General features: G+C 40.3%; 1 protein-coding gene across 2 annotated transcripts in view; it reads right to left on the bottom strand.

Moving 5' to 3' along the window:
• TRAPPC10 (trafficking protein particle complex subunit 10) overlaps positions 1–16,573 on the bottom strand; it is an 87,674-nt gene that overhangs the window by 18,429 nt on the left and 52,672 nt on the right. For both annotated transcript variants that reach the window (XM_090061666.1, XM_090061672.1), the window contains 6 exons: positions 11,626–11,740; positions 9,774–9,850; positions 8,588–8,679; positions 4,953–5,093; positions 2,383–2,495; positions 1,138–1,652 (listed from right to left, as the gene is read on the bottom strand). In XM_090061666.1, the coding sequence (XP_089917792.1) occupies positions 1,138–1,652; positions 2,383–2,495; positions 4,953–5,093; positions 8,588–8,679; positions 9,774–9,850; positions 11,626–11,740 (1,053 nt within the window). The remainder of the gene's footprint in view (positions 1–1,137; positions 1,653–2,382; positions 2,496–4,952; positions 5,094–8,587; positions 8,680–9,773; positions 9,851–11,625; positions 11,741–16,573) is intronic.

Here is a 16,573-nt window from a genome sequence, read left to right as displayed (position 1 = left end):
ATCGCCGCTGCCTCTCCTCACCCTTCCGCCTGCCTGCTGGCTGCACCATGTGCCAGCCCACGGCCCGCATTCCTGCCAGCTCTGGCACCACAGGGACCCTTCACTTACTGCTTCTCCCTGCCGCTTCTCAGGCCCCATGTGCTAGCCCACAGCCCACACTCCTGCTGGCTCCGGCACTCTGGCAGGGGCCCCACACTCATGCCTGCCCCCCACCCCCACTTGCTGCTTCTTGCTGCCCCACTTCTCCCCATGCCCCCTGCCCCGGGCTCCTGCTGGAGCCCACCCACTCACTGTCACTCACCATTTCTTGCCACCACTGCTGCTTCACTGAGCGCTATAGCAAAACTGACTCAGCACTGAGTGAAATTAGGTATTAATTTTAAATGAGCACTATAGCGAAATAGTGCTAAGTGAAACCACGCTAAGCGGGGGTTGCCTGTAATGTCATTAAAGGCTACTGTAATGATCAAAGTTGCAAAGACAATTTCAGTTCTGGCATTTTTCAGTGGCAAATGCTTAACTTTGCAAAGGCATTTATTTATTTTTAGTCTGTTATGCAATAGGTTTGCTATAGCTACTAAAAATCAACAAAATCTCATCAAGCTCTGGAATGAAGCAACCAATAACAAATATTTATTTGCTCCAGTTAAGTCTAGCAGATGCTACAGAGAAGATTACCCGCAGGAGGATTACATTACAAAAGATGTCCCCTTCTTCCGAATCTTTCCAGGAAAGCTAACTATGAAACCAGACCACCTTACTTTTAAGGATTATGCTTGACAATGAACATTGCAGTTGGGAGAGAGATTCAATATTTGCCTGAATACTAGCCTCTACTAGCCTGAATACTAGCTGCTGGTTTTATTTTTATGGAAGCAATAACCAGATAAACAACATGAATTTGATGGGCTTTTAGCTCCCATGTGCACTCCTTCAAGTTACCCATTTTTGGCAATTATCTTCTCTTCAGTCTAGAAAAACAGGAATGAAGGCTGGAAGATGATGTTGAGCTGCATCAGTAAAGCTGCAGCAGAGATGCAATACTGATACTACTTGTCCAGTACTATGCCCTTTTCTAGACAGTACTTTTATTTCTTCTTTCATGAGTGTTATATTCACTCAACTGTAAAAACATACCTGAGTTCTGAATGTTATTCTATTGATCCCTGGTTCCAGTATTAAGTTGCTACATTTTAACATGTGAGCCCCATCCTCCAGGGTCACTCCTGAGGACATTTCCAGAGATGAGCTGCTCTCTTGCCTTCTTAGTAGCATGTGCACATTTTTGCAGATGATTCCCGTTGTGTTCAAAGAGTTATCCGAGGGACTCCTTTCATACATTTCATATAATTCCAATGCTGGTAAGTTATTTCTTGATAAAGGAAAGCCTACAACCTCATTTGAGAAGCTGATAATACCATTGGACGTTTTGTGCTTGGTGAGCCATTCAGCCGTTTTCCGGTAGCTATTTTTCTCAATGCTGAAGTGAACGTTGATAGCAATCTGATCCACTTGGACTGGGATGGGCATTTGGCTCAACAAAGTCAGCTCAACAGATAATGTTCCGCCCACATGGACCACAGCATTTGGCGGGTCAAAATGTAGAGTTTTCAACTGTGCAAAGGAATGCATAGACAATATAACCTTTTCACCTGGAAATACAGAAAAACAGGTATTTTATTCTACTCTGCCACTGACGATGTTCCATTTACTTTTTTTAATTTAGAAATTTTAAAAATGCCCCCATGCCAAAACTGATACAAATGCTTATAATTTCCCTCCACTAAGTGGGACAAGATCTATTGGGATCTTTTCCCCCCTGGGGAAAAGGGGGAACTGTACGTGGAGCTGCAGCCAGTGGGATGAAAAGGCAGACACGCAAATCAAGCAAAAAAGATGGGGAAAAGGGGAGTTCTTAAATTACCAACAGCCTCCAGTCAGCCAATACTTCAATATTGACAACGCTGCCATTAAATATAATCATGATGCGGGTTGTAGCAAAAAGACTGTCCCATCTACACTGCAAGGTCGCCACAGATACCATTCCCAGAACTGTTCCCACTGTAAATCAGTTACAAGATACGACAGGGCAGATATAGCTACAGCACAGTATGAGGGAAGCACTGCAGCCAGACACCTCAACCACCCTTGAAATCTTTTCTGGATCCCAAGGAAGAAATGGAAGAAGATTCTCTGGTGAGCCAAAGTAAATTAATAATACTTGATTACTGTGGTAAGAAATGCTGTAATGTTAGTCCAGAAGCTACATATGGAGCAAGAAATAAGCTATGATCAGAAAGACCCTTTCTTTTGAGGGGTAGAAGGCAAAAGACACATACTGGAGCTGAAGTTTTATTGTCAAGTATTTAAAACCAGTCTCACCTTGGCCCTCTGTCTGTTGATTGGCAAAATTTAGTATTTCTTGGCAGAAATGTTTACGTTCATCTTCTGTTAAGTGATTATCAGCAGCTAAAAGGCTACTTGTTTGAAGATAGCTGACACGTCAAGTTAAAGAAATGTGAGGATACAGCAGTATATTTAACAAATATTTTAGTGGAAAGAGATCTGCAATTGCTTTTCTAAACTCTAGAGCTGTTTCACTATTAACCAAAAGTCCTGCTATAAATAAAAACAGTAAAAGGTTTACTATCACTGAAGCTTATTACAGAAACATCTTTTCATTTGACTGAAGATCATTTAATAACTGTTCTTTTCATTATCCTTCAGATTATATTTAATCTGCATTTTGCTATATAAAAAAAAAGCCAGCCTGTCATATAAAAACCTATTACTGAGTAGGAAATAAATCTTTTTAAACCAACCACAGGAAAAAAAAACCTGAATGACCAAAATAGTGATGCATTACATTGCCCACTATTTAAAATAAAGCCCTAGCATTTTATTAGAATCTAATTTATTGGTATGCACTACACATTTGGTGCACAGAACTCCAGCCTGCACAGATCTGGTTACCATAACTAGATTATATATGTCTGTATCTATATACAACTAGTTACAAATATAGATACATTTCTCCCCCGCTTCAATGGATATAAAACTTTCTCCACTGTTTACCAAGACTGCATTATTACTGGTTAAGAAGCATTTTCATAAAAGTATGCTTTGAAACAGAGTAGAGTTTTTCAAAAGCACTAACATGATTTGGAGACTTATTCACTTTAGCACCAGGTCTAACCAAAAAAAAAAAAAAAAAAAATCACCTGGGCCTTGACATCAGCTTCTAGGTCTTATTTTCAGAAGCAACTTCAGTAACTAAGTACCTAAAAAAAACAATATCCAGAGGTGACAAAAATACTGCACTCATTTCTGCAGGTTGTATGAGGATAGCCTTGCATAAATGTTCATGTACCAGTACTACCAAACTCCTCAATATCTACAAGATGACTGCATTTTTCGTTCATGGGTACTGTTAAAGAGATTAAGTTGCAGCCCATTTCAGTAAGTGACTATAGATAGCTAACTGAATTAACCTATTCAGTTGTGATTGTAAATGCTAATTCAACTATGGATATATAATCGTATTGTAATCTAAAATATATACATATTATTTTAGATCAAAATTATTTAAGACATGGATTATGATATACGTATATCAGATTAAAGTGACATTACTCTGGTCTACTCATTAGGCTACACAGGAACATACTGTGTTAGCACAACAAAAGCCATTTAAAATCTACTTTTTCTGTTGATAACTTGATCTGTAACCTTATGGTTATAATAGACAGGGAAGTACCTCATGGCACTGTGAAGCCAGAGAGTTTAAAGAAGAAACCATCCTGCTCTCAAAAGGAACTTGTTTTTGCTCACAGCTATAAAACATTAACAAAATATGAACTAGATTAAGATTTGACTACCAGAGGTTTAACTGTAGGAAACGAAAAAAAACAAAAACAAAAAACCAACATGAAGTGGTAAGATAAAAAGATATAAGCTTTGTCCAAACTTCAGAGATCGTTCTGCTTTCTACACCAGATATCACAGTACCTTGCAATTAATTAATTGCATTTATGTAGCGCCTTTTATCTGACGATCTTGGTCAAATTAGAAATATGAGGCAAAGAGATTTATACCATTTGTCAAACAGCACACAAAGGCAAAGCTAGGAATAAAGTAACGGTCTTAATTCTCATGCCCAGGTTTAAACACCAGACAACATGTTATATACTGCATCTTAACAAAACATATTGTAGATTAGATGCAGGAAGGGGCCACTGTAGGAGGACAACCCACTAAACCCAGACTGTGTACATTTATATGCAGTAAGCATATCTAATGCAACGTTTATTGGCTCAAAAAAGTAAGCAACATAGGGCATTTGTACAAGTTTGCACCACAGCACCAGGTGCTTTTAAAAGAGTCCAGTGCTGAGGCACATACAGTTGTATAAGTGGTGAAATGTGCATCAGTGCCAAGAAAATGGTGGCAGCCCACTTCTGAAGTAAAACACATTGGAGGTGGTTTAGATCAAAAGCACACTGCCATCATCTTCTGCATGCTTATACAACTGCACGCTGTGGCACAGTACACATCTTACACGTGGAGCAGACTTGATTAATTGATTCTGAACTCTGGTGCATCACAGGATGAAATGGTACGTGTATAAATGCCCACAGGGCCAGAATATCCTTTCCACGGGCATCAACAGAAAAGACCATTACATTTTACAGTTTTTACACTAATAAAATGCTTCATATTATCTCTGCTTTGTCAGTTCTTTTTCAAAGACTCAGGCATTTAAGTGGAGAACAGGTCAACTGAAACCCATAAAAGAGGTTTTAAAGAAAGAATGGATTGTAGAAATCTCTAATGGTTGCGTCTCATTGTTTATGGATTGGTCTCCGTCCTAAAACTGAACTGAAAATTAACCTAGAAAATAGGTTATCAACCTCACTCCAATGAGTCTTCCAGGTTTGGCTGACAGAGGATACTTTTCAATTTGCCCAAGGTGTTTCTGACATTCTGCCAACTGCTTTCTTGTATGTGTGATAAGCAGTGCCCAGCCCTCAGCAAGGTAAGTTTTCAAAGCTCCTTGAAGATAGACTTCTGCCTTCTGTGGGCCTTTCTTCCTCCTTAGAAAATACAGGGGGAAAAAGAAAGGTTTACAAATGATCTAGTGCAACTAACTGACCATACCCACAAAACCTAATGCATGCTTTCAAAAAAGGCAATGCTAGCAAATTAACAAAAGTAGCCACTTTTCTCCAAGTGCTGCCATATGCACTTCACAGATCATGCTGCTAGGAATGATCATGTCATTCATTTTGTGGATAATATAACATTGTTGGTAGGGGGCTGTATATATACATACACATATATACACACACACACACACACATATATGTACGACTCAGGTTTTTGTCTAAAGGCAATAGGGGAAACTAAGACATAATACAGAAATATTTTGTAATTAAATGATATTTTCTCTCAAGTATTTTAGTTTTGATGTTCTTAAAACTTGAACAAGCACATTTTTAATAAAATATAAGAAATTTGAGACAAAGTTACATTGAACAACATTAGAGAGAGGAGAACCTGGTCTTGTAATGTTACGTTGAAAGCAGATTTGAGTATAGGGCCTTCTGTAGGCATAGTATCAGTAGCATCACACACACACTTATTGCAAAGTGTATGTACATTCCCCCCCAAATAACCAATATTTATATATCAATGGATATATCTATTACACACACACGGTAGTCATTTATACAATTCACCCAAGCAAAGAGAGCTGTAGTTAGTAATATTAGACAATGCAGAGGTGTCATTAGCAACTTTTGTGCCATGGACAAAATGCTGCTTGGAAAAAGGAGATGGGGGGGAGGGGGGGGACGGGAAGCAGCCCTCAAAGTTAATAGATACTACTGGCATGGAGCAGTCTGCTCACTCCTGTCTATTTTGCTGCTACAGCAGTGGCATGAAGTCCCCACACCTGGCAGCTGCTGCTACGGTTGGTTTATGAGGCACTATGAGACACCCCCAGAGCTGCTCTTCTGCCACCCCCTTTAAATGGGTGCCTGGGACTGGTGCCCCTTTTGCCCACCTTTTGTTACGCTATTGATACTATGCCTACAAAAGGCCCTATACTCAAACCTGCCTTCAGCATAAGACAAAACAAGGTTCCCCTCTCCCCAATGTCATGTTATGCAACCTTGTGTCAAATTTCTTGCATTTTATTAAAAACGTGCTCGTTCAAACTTTAAGAACATAAAAACTCAAATACTTGAGAGAGAATATCAATTATAATTGCAAAATAGTTCCATCTTATCCCTTACTTTTTCCCCTATTACCTTTACACAAAAACCTTGAGTGACTTGCTCAGCCTTACTTTATAGCTAGGTCAGATTGGCTCTGGTGGATCTCCAGGGAGAACAAGTTCCAGAGTACTAGAATCCAAATGGGGAAAAAAAAATCCCAAACCCCTACTACCCCCTTCAACCTCCTGAAATATAAACCTGGGAACCATTAATGAAGTCTCTTCAGCTGAACTCAGCTGTATTACCATGTCTGCTTTAAAAAGGTAGTTTCTAAGGCAGGCAGGACCCAACCACAAATTGTTATATAGATCAAAAGACACATCTTAAATTGCATCTGCAAACAGAAATCCAATACAACCACTGGATAACAGCTCACAGATGTTCTAAATTGAATTTGAAGCAAGGAGACAGCTGTCCATTGCATTTCCTTTACCTTCAATGTATAGTTTACTCAAAGCATTGGTTTATCTGCATACTGCAATTTGTATCAATAGCTAAAATAAATGAATTTTATATGCTTGAGATTACATTAGAAAACAAACTAGCTTAGGTTCAAGAGATACAAAGGTTATCAGCCCCATTTAAAAAAAACAACCAAGGAAAGCCAATTACTTATTAAGCACAGAGTACTTATCCAAATAAGGAATGTCACCTATCCAGTGTTCTAGTAATCCCTGATCCTGTCAGACCAACCTGGTGGCCTTTTACGATCAGACCACCAGATCATTAGATGCAGGGGTAGCAGTGGACATAGTCTTCCTGGACTTCCGGAAGGCTTTTGACACTGTCTCTCACCCTGTTCTCATTAAGAAACTGGGGGGCTGTGGTGTAGACACCCACACAGTCAAATGGGTTGCCAACTGGCTGGAGGGCCATACCCAGAGGGTGGTAGTGGATGGGTCCTTCTCAACCTGGAAGGACGTGGGCAGTGGGGTTCCGCAGGGCTCGGTCCTCGGGCCCACACTGTTCAACATCTTCATCAGCGATTTGGATGAGGGGGTAAAAAGCACCCTGTTCAAATCTGCTGATGACACTAAGATGTGGGGGGACGTGGGCACACTAGAAGGAAGCAACAGGCTACAATCAGACCTAGACAGGTTACAAGGGTGGGCGGATGAGAATAGGATGGGATTCAACACAGACAAGTGCAAGGTGATGCACCTAGGGAGGAACAACCGGCACCATACCTACAGGTTAGGGAACTCCCCTCTTGTCAGCACGGAGGCGGAAAAGGATCTTGGAGTCATAATCGACTCCAAGATGAACTTGGGCCAGCAGTGTGGGGAGGCAGTTAGGAAGGCCAACCGCACCTTGTCATGCATCCACAGATGCATCTCGAGCAGGTCCAAAGAGGTGATCCCCCGCCTCTATGTGGCACTGGTCAGGCTGCAGCTGGAGTACTGCGTCCAGTTCTGGGCGCCACACGTCAAGAGGGATGTGGACAGCATGCAGAGGGTCCAGAGGAGGGCCACTCGCATGATCAGGGGACAGCAGGGCAGGCCCTATGAGGAGAGGCTATGGGACCTGAACCTGTTCAGGGGGGATCTTGTGGCCTGTTATAAACTAGTCAGGGGGGATCAGCAGGCATTGGGGGAGTCCCTGTTCCCCCGAGCACCGCCAGGAGTGACCAGGAATAAGAGTCACAAGCTGACAGAGGGTAGGTTTAGGTTAGATATCAGAAGGCGCTACTTCACAGTCAGGGCGGCTAGGGTCTGGAACCAACTTCCAAGAGAAGTGGTACAGGCTCCTACCCTGAGGGTTTTTAAGAGGAGGTTAGATGAACACCTTGCTGGGGTCCTTTGACACCAGTACTCTTTCCTGCCATGGCAGGGGGTCGGACTAGATGATCTGCTCAGGTCCCTTCCAACCCTAGAAACTATGAAACTACAGACTCCAAAAGCATTACATTTTTTACAACCTAAATAAGTAGCTATAAAGAAAGCTTTGAATTTATTTACTTTGCAGGCTCCTGAACTAGCTCCCCTCCTTCTCCTAACAGACCATGGGAGGATTTTTTACCCTAGGCTACTGGCAAAGTAAAAGGGTGAACAAGATAAGTTGGGTGATTTAATTACTCTTGGAGTATATTGTGGCTTGGTATGAATAAGTAAATCAGTGTATCATTCATTGTATTTTTTTATTTATTGCTGAAAGGAGAACCTGAGACTTAAGAACACTTAGCACAAATTATGTATTTTTTTAAATTCTTTTCAGAATTCTGCTTCTCTCTCTTACAACCCAAACTTTTCAGTACTAAAAAGGCTTGGTTTATTTGTTTTATAGAAAAGACATTTTAGAGATTTACTTACATATAAAACTCTGCCAAGTCCTTTCCAACAAGTTTAGCTGAACGAATCCTTCCAATATTTGTATACATTTCAATGGTGGCATGGGACAGATCCTGTTTAAAAGGTAAAAGAAAGAGTAAGTGCAAAATAGGAAGTCTTTCTTAGAATCCTAATACACAGTTTAAAGTTTAACAAATCACTAAAATTATGTGCAATATTTTTTGTAGTTGCAAAGTATATCATGGTATACAGAGGAAATGCCACAATAACTTATAATCATGCTATTTTATTTGATATCACCTTGGATTAAAATGCAAGTTTGCTGGAAAAACTTACTTAACTTATTAAACCAGAAATACCTCTATTCTTTCATTTTTTTAAACATCTGACAACATTTTGCATGTAGCCAGTTTCACTAGCTACATTTCTACTGTAGTCAATGGCCTTCAGATTGGGAGCTTTTCATACAAAATTATCTTACACAAATATAAGTTACCGTGGCTTCACAATAAAAGAAGGGCAAGGATCTTTTGTGGCATCTTTTATTGAATACCTTATAATGAATAATAAATAAATAAATAAAAACCCTTCCCTCATACATTTCCTAGATCATCATGGCTACAACAACACTGCAACCCTACTAATAAAAGCAGAGATGCTATGGCATGAACCAATAAGTTATGGTTATCTGACACACAAATCTTTATCTTTCGATCAGAAACACTGGCTCCAAACAACACGTCACTGAGTCATCAGCTCAACTAGGATTTTACCTTGAACTGTCCACTTGTGGAAATAATTTCACTGAAGAATCTAGGACTAAGAAAAAGTGTCCTAGTGAGCTGCACGCATTTCCTGAAAAAATTCAACTCCCAGACTCTTAAATGTATGGTTTCTGAAAAAAACAGTTATATATGCATATACACTTAAGATGCATATGTCTATCTAGCTCTATGGTAACAGGCATGCAAATTAAGCTTGTGCACCTAACTTTATATGGGGCATCAAATACGGGTGCTCATATTTGAAAGTCAGATTACTTATTTAACATGACAAAATTGAAGATTACCACTATGTACTTGGGGTTCAAAATATTGGCCTCAAACACTCTGAATATACATAATATATTCTTTTTCTACACATTATTTGTTGGTTATATGATACTCTTCTTGATCTACAATGTAAACAACCAGAGCACCATACTTACTAAATAGTGTTTTTCAAAAGTTTCTACAGATGATAAGGCCTCCTTGAGTTTCTTATAAGGGCTCTGGGCTGTGTTAGCTTGAAAGAAACAAAGCAAGACAAATATTTACTTACCCACGCTAGAATCTGCAGTGGAGAGAACAATTTAAAAATGATTTGACGTGCTATATTTAAAAAGTTCAAATGTGGTCATGTAATTTTATTTAAAATTCTAAGTCAAGATGAAGAAAGGCCCAATTAACATGGTTTAGGATCACAGGAAAGTAGGTTGAAGGGGTCATCTAATCTGGCCTCAAGGCTCATGGCACAATCATCCCTGACTACAGGAACCTAGTCAAGTTTCTTTTCTAATCCGTTCCTAAAATTTCCATGAATGGAGATTCCCCAACCTCTCTAGATAGCCTGCTTCAGTTAACCATCCTCACGTTCAAAGTTTTTCCTAACCGCCAACCTAAATTTCTTCTGCTGCAGTCAAGCCATTGCTCCTAGTCCTCTCCCCTATAGCTACAAAGAAAAGTCAATCTCCATCCTGTAAATTGCGCTTCAGATATTTGAAACTGTTTTTAAGGGATTTGATAACAATCTGCTTTACTGAATGCTATGCTTGATCCTTTATAAATTCAAATGGCTTACAGCAGCTCTGCAGGCTTTCCAATATAACACTATTTTTTAAAAAGGCACTACCACAGTCAACCTGCACAGCCATGATTGTATTTAGCATTCTCAGATCTCTTGGCAAAGTTGCTATTTGTCAAGCTTCCCCACTAAAGGATTTACACAGTGTCAAGGAAGTTTATTGTACTCTACCAAGGTCATCTGAATGAAGTAATACACTGTGTGAAGTATCGCACTATATTGGAAAGAAGCTTGCAATTTTACAATTTTTCTGAAGAAGCTCCTTGGTTTAGCACCTTCATATCAGCGCAAGTACGTGCTAAAATGAGCAAGTCAACAATTATGAAGAAGGGGGAAAAACCTGCTTTGAAATGAACATGCAAGTATATGTCCCATCTGTGGATTCCTTTCTATATACAATCATAACTGAAAAGCAGGATCAAGTCTCAGCCTACCCTTAACAGTTCAAATACGCAAACTGTTCTAGAATAGGGGTTGGCAACCCCCGGCAGAGTGTGGCACATGAAGGCATTTTGCTCAGCATGTGCCTCTTGGGGTGGATAGCAGGAAAGAGGCCATGTCTGCACTCCCACAACAAGGATCAGGTCCCTTGCAACTCCCCTGCCATCCACCCTTGGCACACCAACACCTTCCAATTTGAGGTTGGGATGTTTCTGGCATTCTACTCAAAAACGTTGCTGACCCCTATTCTAGAATATTCAACCTATGGTATTCTTTCTTTCTTTTTTTAAATGAATAAACACCTCAGACTGACACAGAAACAAAGTCTTGGCCTGCCTGTATTGATTAATTATGTCACTATATAGACCTTGTAACATGGCACATGTATTTTTTTTCAGATGAGACTGTTTCGTTCTCAGCTTGTCTTAGGAACCATGAACAACTATTACTCAGAAACTTAGAGGGGCGATTGCTGGGGTACCTCACAGTACTTAAGGAGTGCACGCTGAAAAATCTATATTTCGCATCAAGGGGAAATTACTTTTTTTTTTTTTGTTTACCATTTTAAGTACTTAAAATACTTATTATGCCACTGAATGATGATCCTACATTTTTCTTCTTCTCAGTATCCACTGCATGTATATGAACACAGACAGACAAACGCATACACTCTCCCCTTGCTGAACACTTTCCCCACCTAATGATCAAAACACAGAAGCCACTGTATATATAATCATGGCAAGTTATTACATAAAATATGTAAAATTTTAGTGTACCTGTTTCAGGGCGTTCTGCTCCCAACCCTGCTAACAGATCAACTGTTCTGTTAAGATCTTCTGAATTGGGTCCCTTTTCTGATACAAGTCCACATAAGTAACCCAGGGACTTCAGCTACGGAAATAAACACAAGCCAGTAATGTGCTTTTCAGCAAGTTATAAAAATCAATATTAAAAGCCTTGCTAACTACTTTATTCCACCACATGATTCACAAAAGATCAATGCAAGACATTTAACTTGAAAAACACTTGTTGTCATAGCACTGTGCTTGTAAAATTCGCATTAAAACTGCCTCCAGGGACAGACAAGAGAAACTGCTAAAAAGAAATGGAATAATTTCCTTGAAAAATTAAAACTGTGACAGCTGCAAGAATGCTTATGTGACAGCATCTCAAGTTACATTAATATATAAGCTCTTTTTGAAAACAAAAAAATGTCTACTAACATATTCATATAAAAATTCTGAGTTTTAAAGAACACCATTTTTTTAAAAACACTTTTGTATAAAGAGCACCTATAAAGAACACTTTGTAGATAAAACACTGCTCTTCCAGCTGAAAACTCTGAAATGCTGACATGATCAGGAGGGCTGTCTTTAACATCATGCATTCATTACTAGACTGGATTTGGGATATTTGCTGCATTTTGAATCTCAGATGCTGTTTGACTGCAGCTCAAATCTGACTGATCATTCTGTGACCTAAAGAATTAGCAAGCCACACATTATTTCAGAATAACTATGATGTTATTAATTATCACCAAGTTAACCAACATTTTTATAACAGAATCTCATCACTGGTCTTAATCCACCACACATTATGATCTAGCTGTCTTTAGACACCTCTGGTTTGCTGTTTTGTTATTACTGCTATTTCCCCTTGATCTCCTCCCTACTCTATCTTTCTTATGCCCACTAGGCTTCTTATCACCCTATCCTCCCTGCTACACATCTTAGTCAAATTTGAAAGGGCAAGTTCTAAAAACAGGCAACAGCAATGGCATGATATTTTTGTCACCAACAACCTGATCACATTGTTTAGGTTTTTCCCTTTTCCTGATCGTATTTGGTGGTGGCAGCTGTAGGTCTTTTAGAACAAACTCTCCTAAGTTTGAGCATCATTTAGAATAGTTATGTTCTAATTTTGATTAAAAATGCTTAGGACTGCTAGCATAGAAGCAAACCAAAAGCAAAATAAATAAGAAAGAAAAGTGAAAATGTATTATACAAAAAGATAAAACAGAAAGAATTATTTTCAAGGCCTTTCAAAAATCTTCCATACTTTCAGCAAAACTGTTATTGCTTCTTTCCATTGCATCTGAAGGTTCTTATCATCTCTGGGCTGTTTTTCAGGCAGGTGCATTCCCAACTAGAGAATTGCACAGCATTAAGGACAGCTCAAAATCTTGTGTTTCATTTATTCAGAAGATGGGAAATACCTAACAATCACCGATTCTGACAAGGGAAGCAGTTTTGTAGGAAATTTTGTAGTTTTGCAGATGACACCAAGCTGGGGGGTAGTAGTAGATACTCTGGACAGTAGGGCTAGAATTCAGAGTGACCTAGACAAATTGGAGGATTGGACCAAAAAAAAAAAATCTAATGAGGGTCAACAAGGACAAGTGCAAAGTCCTGCACTGGGGATGGAACAATCCCATGCACCGTACAGGCTGGGGTCAAGGAAAGTGAATATTTCCCTTTATTCAGCACTCGTGAAGCCACATCTGGAGTACTGTGTTCAGTTTTGGGCCCCCCATTACAGAAAGGATGTGGACAAATTGAGAGAGTCCAGTGGAGAGCAACAGAAGTGGTGAGGGGGCTGGGGCACACAACTTATGAGGACAGGCTGAGGGAACTGGGCTTGTTTAGTCTAGAGAAGAGGAGACTGAGGGGGAATTTAATAGCAGCCTTCAATTACCTGAAGGGAGGTGTTAAAGAGGATGGAACTAGGCTGTTCTCAGTGGTGGCAGAGGACAGAACAAGAAGCAATGGTCTCAAGTTGCAGCAAGGGAAGTTTATTAGGATAAACTTTATCATTAGGAGAGTAGTAAAACACTCAAACAAGTTACTCACAGAGGTGGTGGTGGAAGCTCCGTCCTTGGAGATTTTCAAGACCTGGCTAAACAAAAGCTTTGGCTGGGATGATCTAGTCGGAGATGATCCTGCTCTGAGCAGGGGGTTGGACTAGATGACCTCCTGAGGTCCCTTCCAACCCTCACTTTCTATGATTCTATGAAATGTGGTTAGGGAAATATGAAAGGTGCTGGGAAGTAAACAAAGGCTTCACACTGTCTACCACCCTCAAGCCTCAGACTAAGCAGAAAGGAGGAAATAAACCCCAAAAAAACAGAGCTGAAAAAGGCTGTGAACTTCACAAGAAACCAGCTGGAATGAACTCTTGGCCTCAGTAACCAACTCTGTGCCATGAAACATCTGGCACGCTGAGGCATAGTTAAAACACCCAATCAACACCTCCCACAAGTCCTGAAGACAAAAGTGACCCACTATTAAGAAAAATAATATCTAACGATATGAAAAGTAAAGGGGATGTTAGAAAGTACCAGAACAAATAATAATGTAAAACGCAGCCCCTTAACATGCTTTCTTCAGAGCCGCATGGCATGGCCAACATGTAGCCATGAACAAATTAGATCCTGCTGTATACTGAGTAGACTTGAAAAGACAACAGTAAGATCATACCAGTACAATTAAAGCTCATGAAGTAAATAAGAGAAGCAATTGTTTTTCTTCCCTTTGTTTTGCAGGAAATGGAATGTTTCCGGAAGTGGCACATAACCCTAAAGCTACTATTTGTATCCATTCTTTCAAATGAAGTAGCAAATTCACCTGACAACAACGTTTACTAGGCAAATTCTAAATACGGACTCCATTACCACATTTGATCAAAACTGAACAAAAAAAAAAAATCACAGCAGTCACAAACCAGACCCATAAGAACGGAGCAGAAGTAATCCTGGGATGTGAACTGTATGGATTTCAAAAGTACCAAAGAATTCTAAAAACCTCAACATGGGTCTTCACCAAGGATAACAACCAAGACACAGAAAATAAAAGCTATGGTAAAATGCACCAAATCTGAGCCTTATAAAGCTAACTTACCAGTTACAACAAGTAAACTAAAACACAGAAACTATCAATATTGTTGGCAGGGCCGTCCCGGGGTGGGGGGGTGGGGCAGCAAATCAGGGTGACTGTCCTGGGCCCCAACACTTTAGGGAGCCCTGTGGAGCTGGGCAGAGCAGCTGTGGCGGCTCTGCACTGCCGCCACCAGCTTTGCATCCAGGTGCTTGCTACACTCTCCTTCCCCCTGCCGCCGGCAGTGGCAGTGGCAACTTGTTTGGGTTCAGGACACGTGGGATCGGAGTGGGGGCAGGGCCCCACATGGGCTGATCTGCCCCGGGCCCACACCCTGCTCGGGTCAGCTCTGGTTGTTGGCAAGTGAACATGCTTTCAGGCAGAGACTGTGAAGAAGGCACTCGATTAAAACTCCTACACACCAATAAAGTGCCATTAGCAAGCCCTGGGGAGACTGAGGAAAACAAGAGAACAAGAATGTTGTAAACAGATCTAGAGAGAGCCCCAAACAGCCTAGAAGTAGTATATGGATTGGTGAGTGAACAAATAACATTACGTATAGCCAGTATAAATTTTGATATAAGAATAACATTTTTAATACAATATTTCCTTGACGCATTAGCATTATCATTTGGTTGGTGTATATAATTGACTTCCTTATCTAGATATAGATATATATCTAAATATCATATACTGACATACATTACACCCCGCCTCCCGATAAGCAAGTCAATTGGATGCACCAACCAAATGATTATGCTAATACATCAAGGAAAAGTGGTTGAGAACAACATAAACCACTCTACATGGTTTTCTGACCTCACAAAAACCTTCAACTGTCAACTGAGAAGCACTGTGGAGGATCCTTCCTAAAGTATGGATACCCACTAAAATTAGCCACCATTCTTTGCTTGCTCCATAACGGTACATGAGCGGTGGTTCTCAACCTCAAAGTGATCTGTGATAGATCCATTATTAAGACAGGAGTTAAACAAGGCTGTGTCATCGCTCCAACACTCTTCTTGATATTCCTTATTGTGATGCTACATCTGATCACCAACCAGGTTCCAGTCAGAATGGAGCTAAACTATTGAATGGATGGTAAGCTGTTTAATCTCAGCCAACTCCAAGCCAAGACCAAGACCATCCTAAACTCAATCATCAAGCTCCAGCAAGCTGATGATGCTGTAACGTGCACTCACTCAGAAGCAGACCTTCAGGCAGTTGATGTCTTTACTGAGGCATCCAAGAAAATGGGAAAGTGACACTTAACATTTAGAAGACTAAGGTCCTCCATTAACAAGCTCTTAATAAGCAGACTCCAACTCCAGTAATTCAGGTTCATAGTGAGACTCTAGAGAATGTTGAGCATTTCCCCATGGTTCAGAAGCCATCTCTTGCAGAAGGCCAAGATTGATGAAGAAATCCACTATCATCTCAAATGTGCAAGTGCAGTCTACTGCAACATTAAATCCAAAACCAAGCTCATGGTTTATCAAGCAGTCATGATCCACATGTTACTGTACAGAATTGAGACATGGACAATGTACAGGAGACATCAAGCCAATGGAAAAGTACTATCAGCACTGCCTGCAGAAGATCCTTCGAATCTAGTGGGAAGACAGACACAAGTTAGCATCCTCTCACAAGCAAACACCACAAGCATTGAGACGATGATCGTTCATCTGACATCAACTTCACTGGGTCAGCAATGTCCTCTGGATGTCTGACTCCAGACTCCCAAAGCAAGTTTTATTCTCCCAGCTCGAGAAGGGCAGAGAAAGCACTTCAAGGATGTCCTCAAGGCCAACTTGAAAAAAAATGCAACATCGACATCAACTTGTGGGAGAAT

The sequence above is a fragment of the Crocodylus siamensis genome, chromosome 1 (assembly GCF_052110815.1).
Source record: "Crocodylus siamensis isolate JL-2025a chromosome 1, ASM5211081v1, whole genome shotgun sequence".
Classification (NCBI taxonomy): Eukaryota; Metazoa; Chordata; order Crocodylia; family Crocodylidae; genus Crocodylus; species Crocodylus siamensis.
Note: the sequence above shows the minus strand (reverse complement) of the source record. Positions and strands in the feature narration are given on the sequence as shown.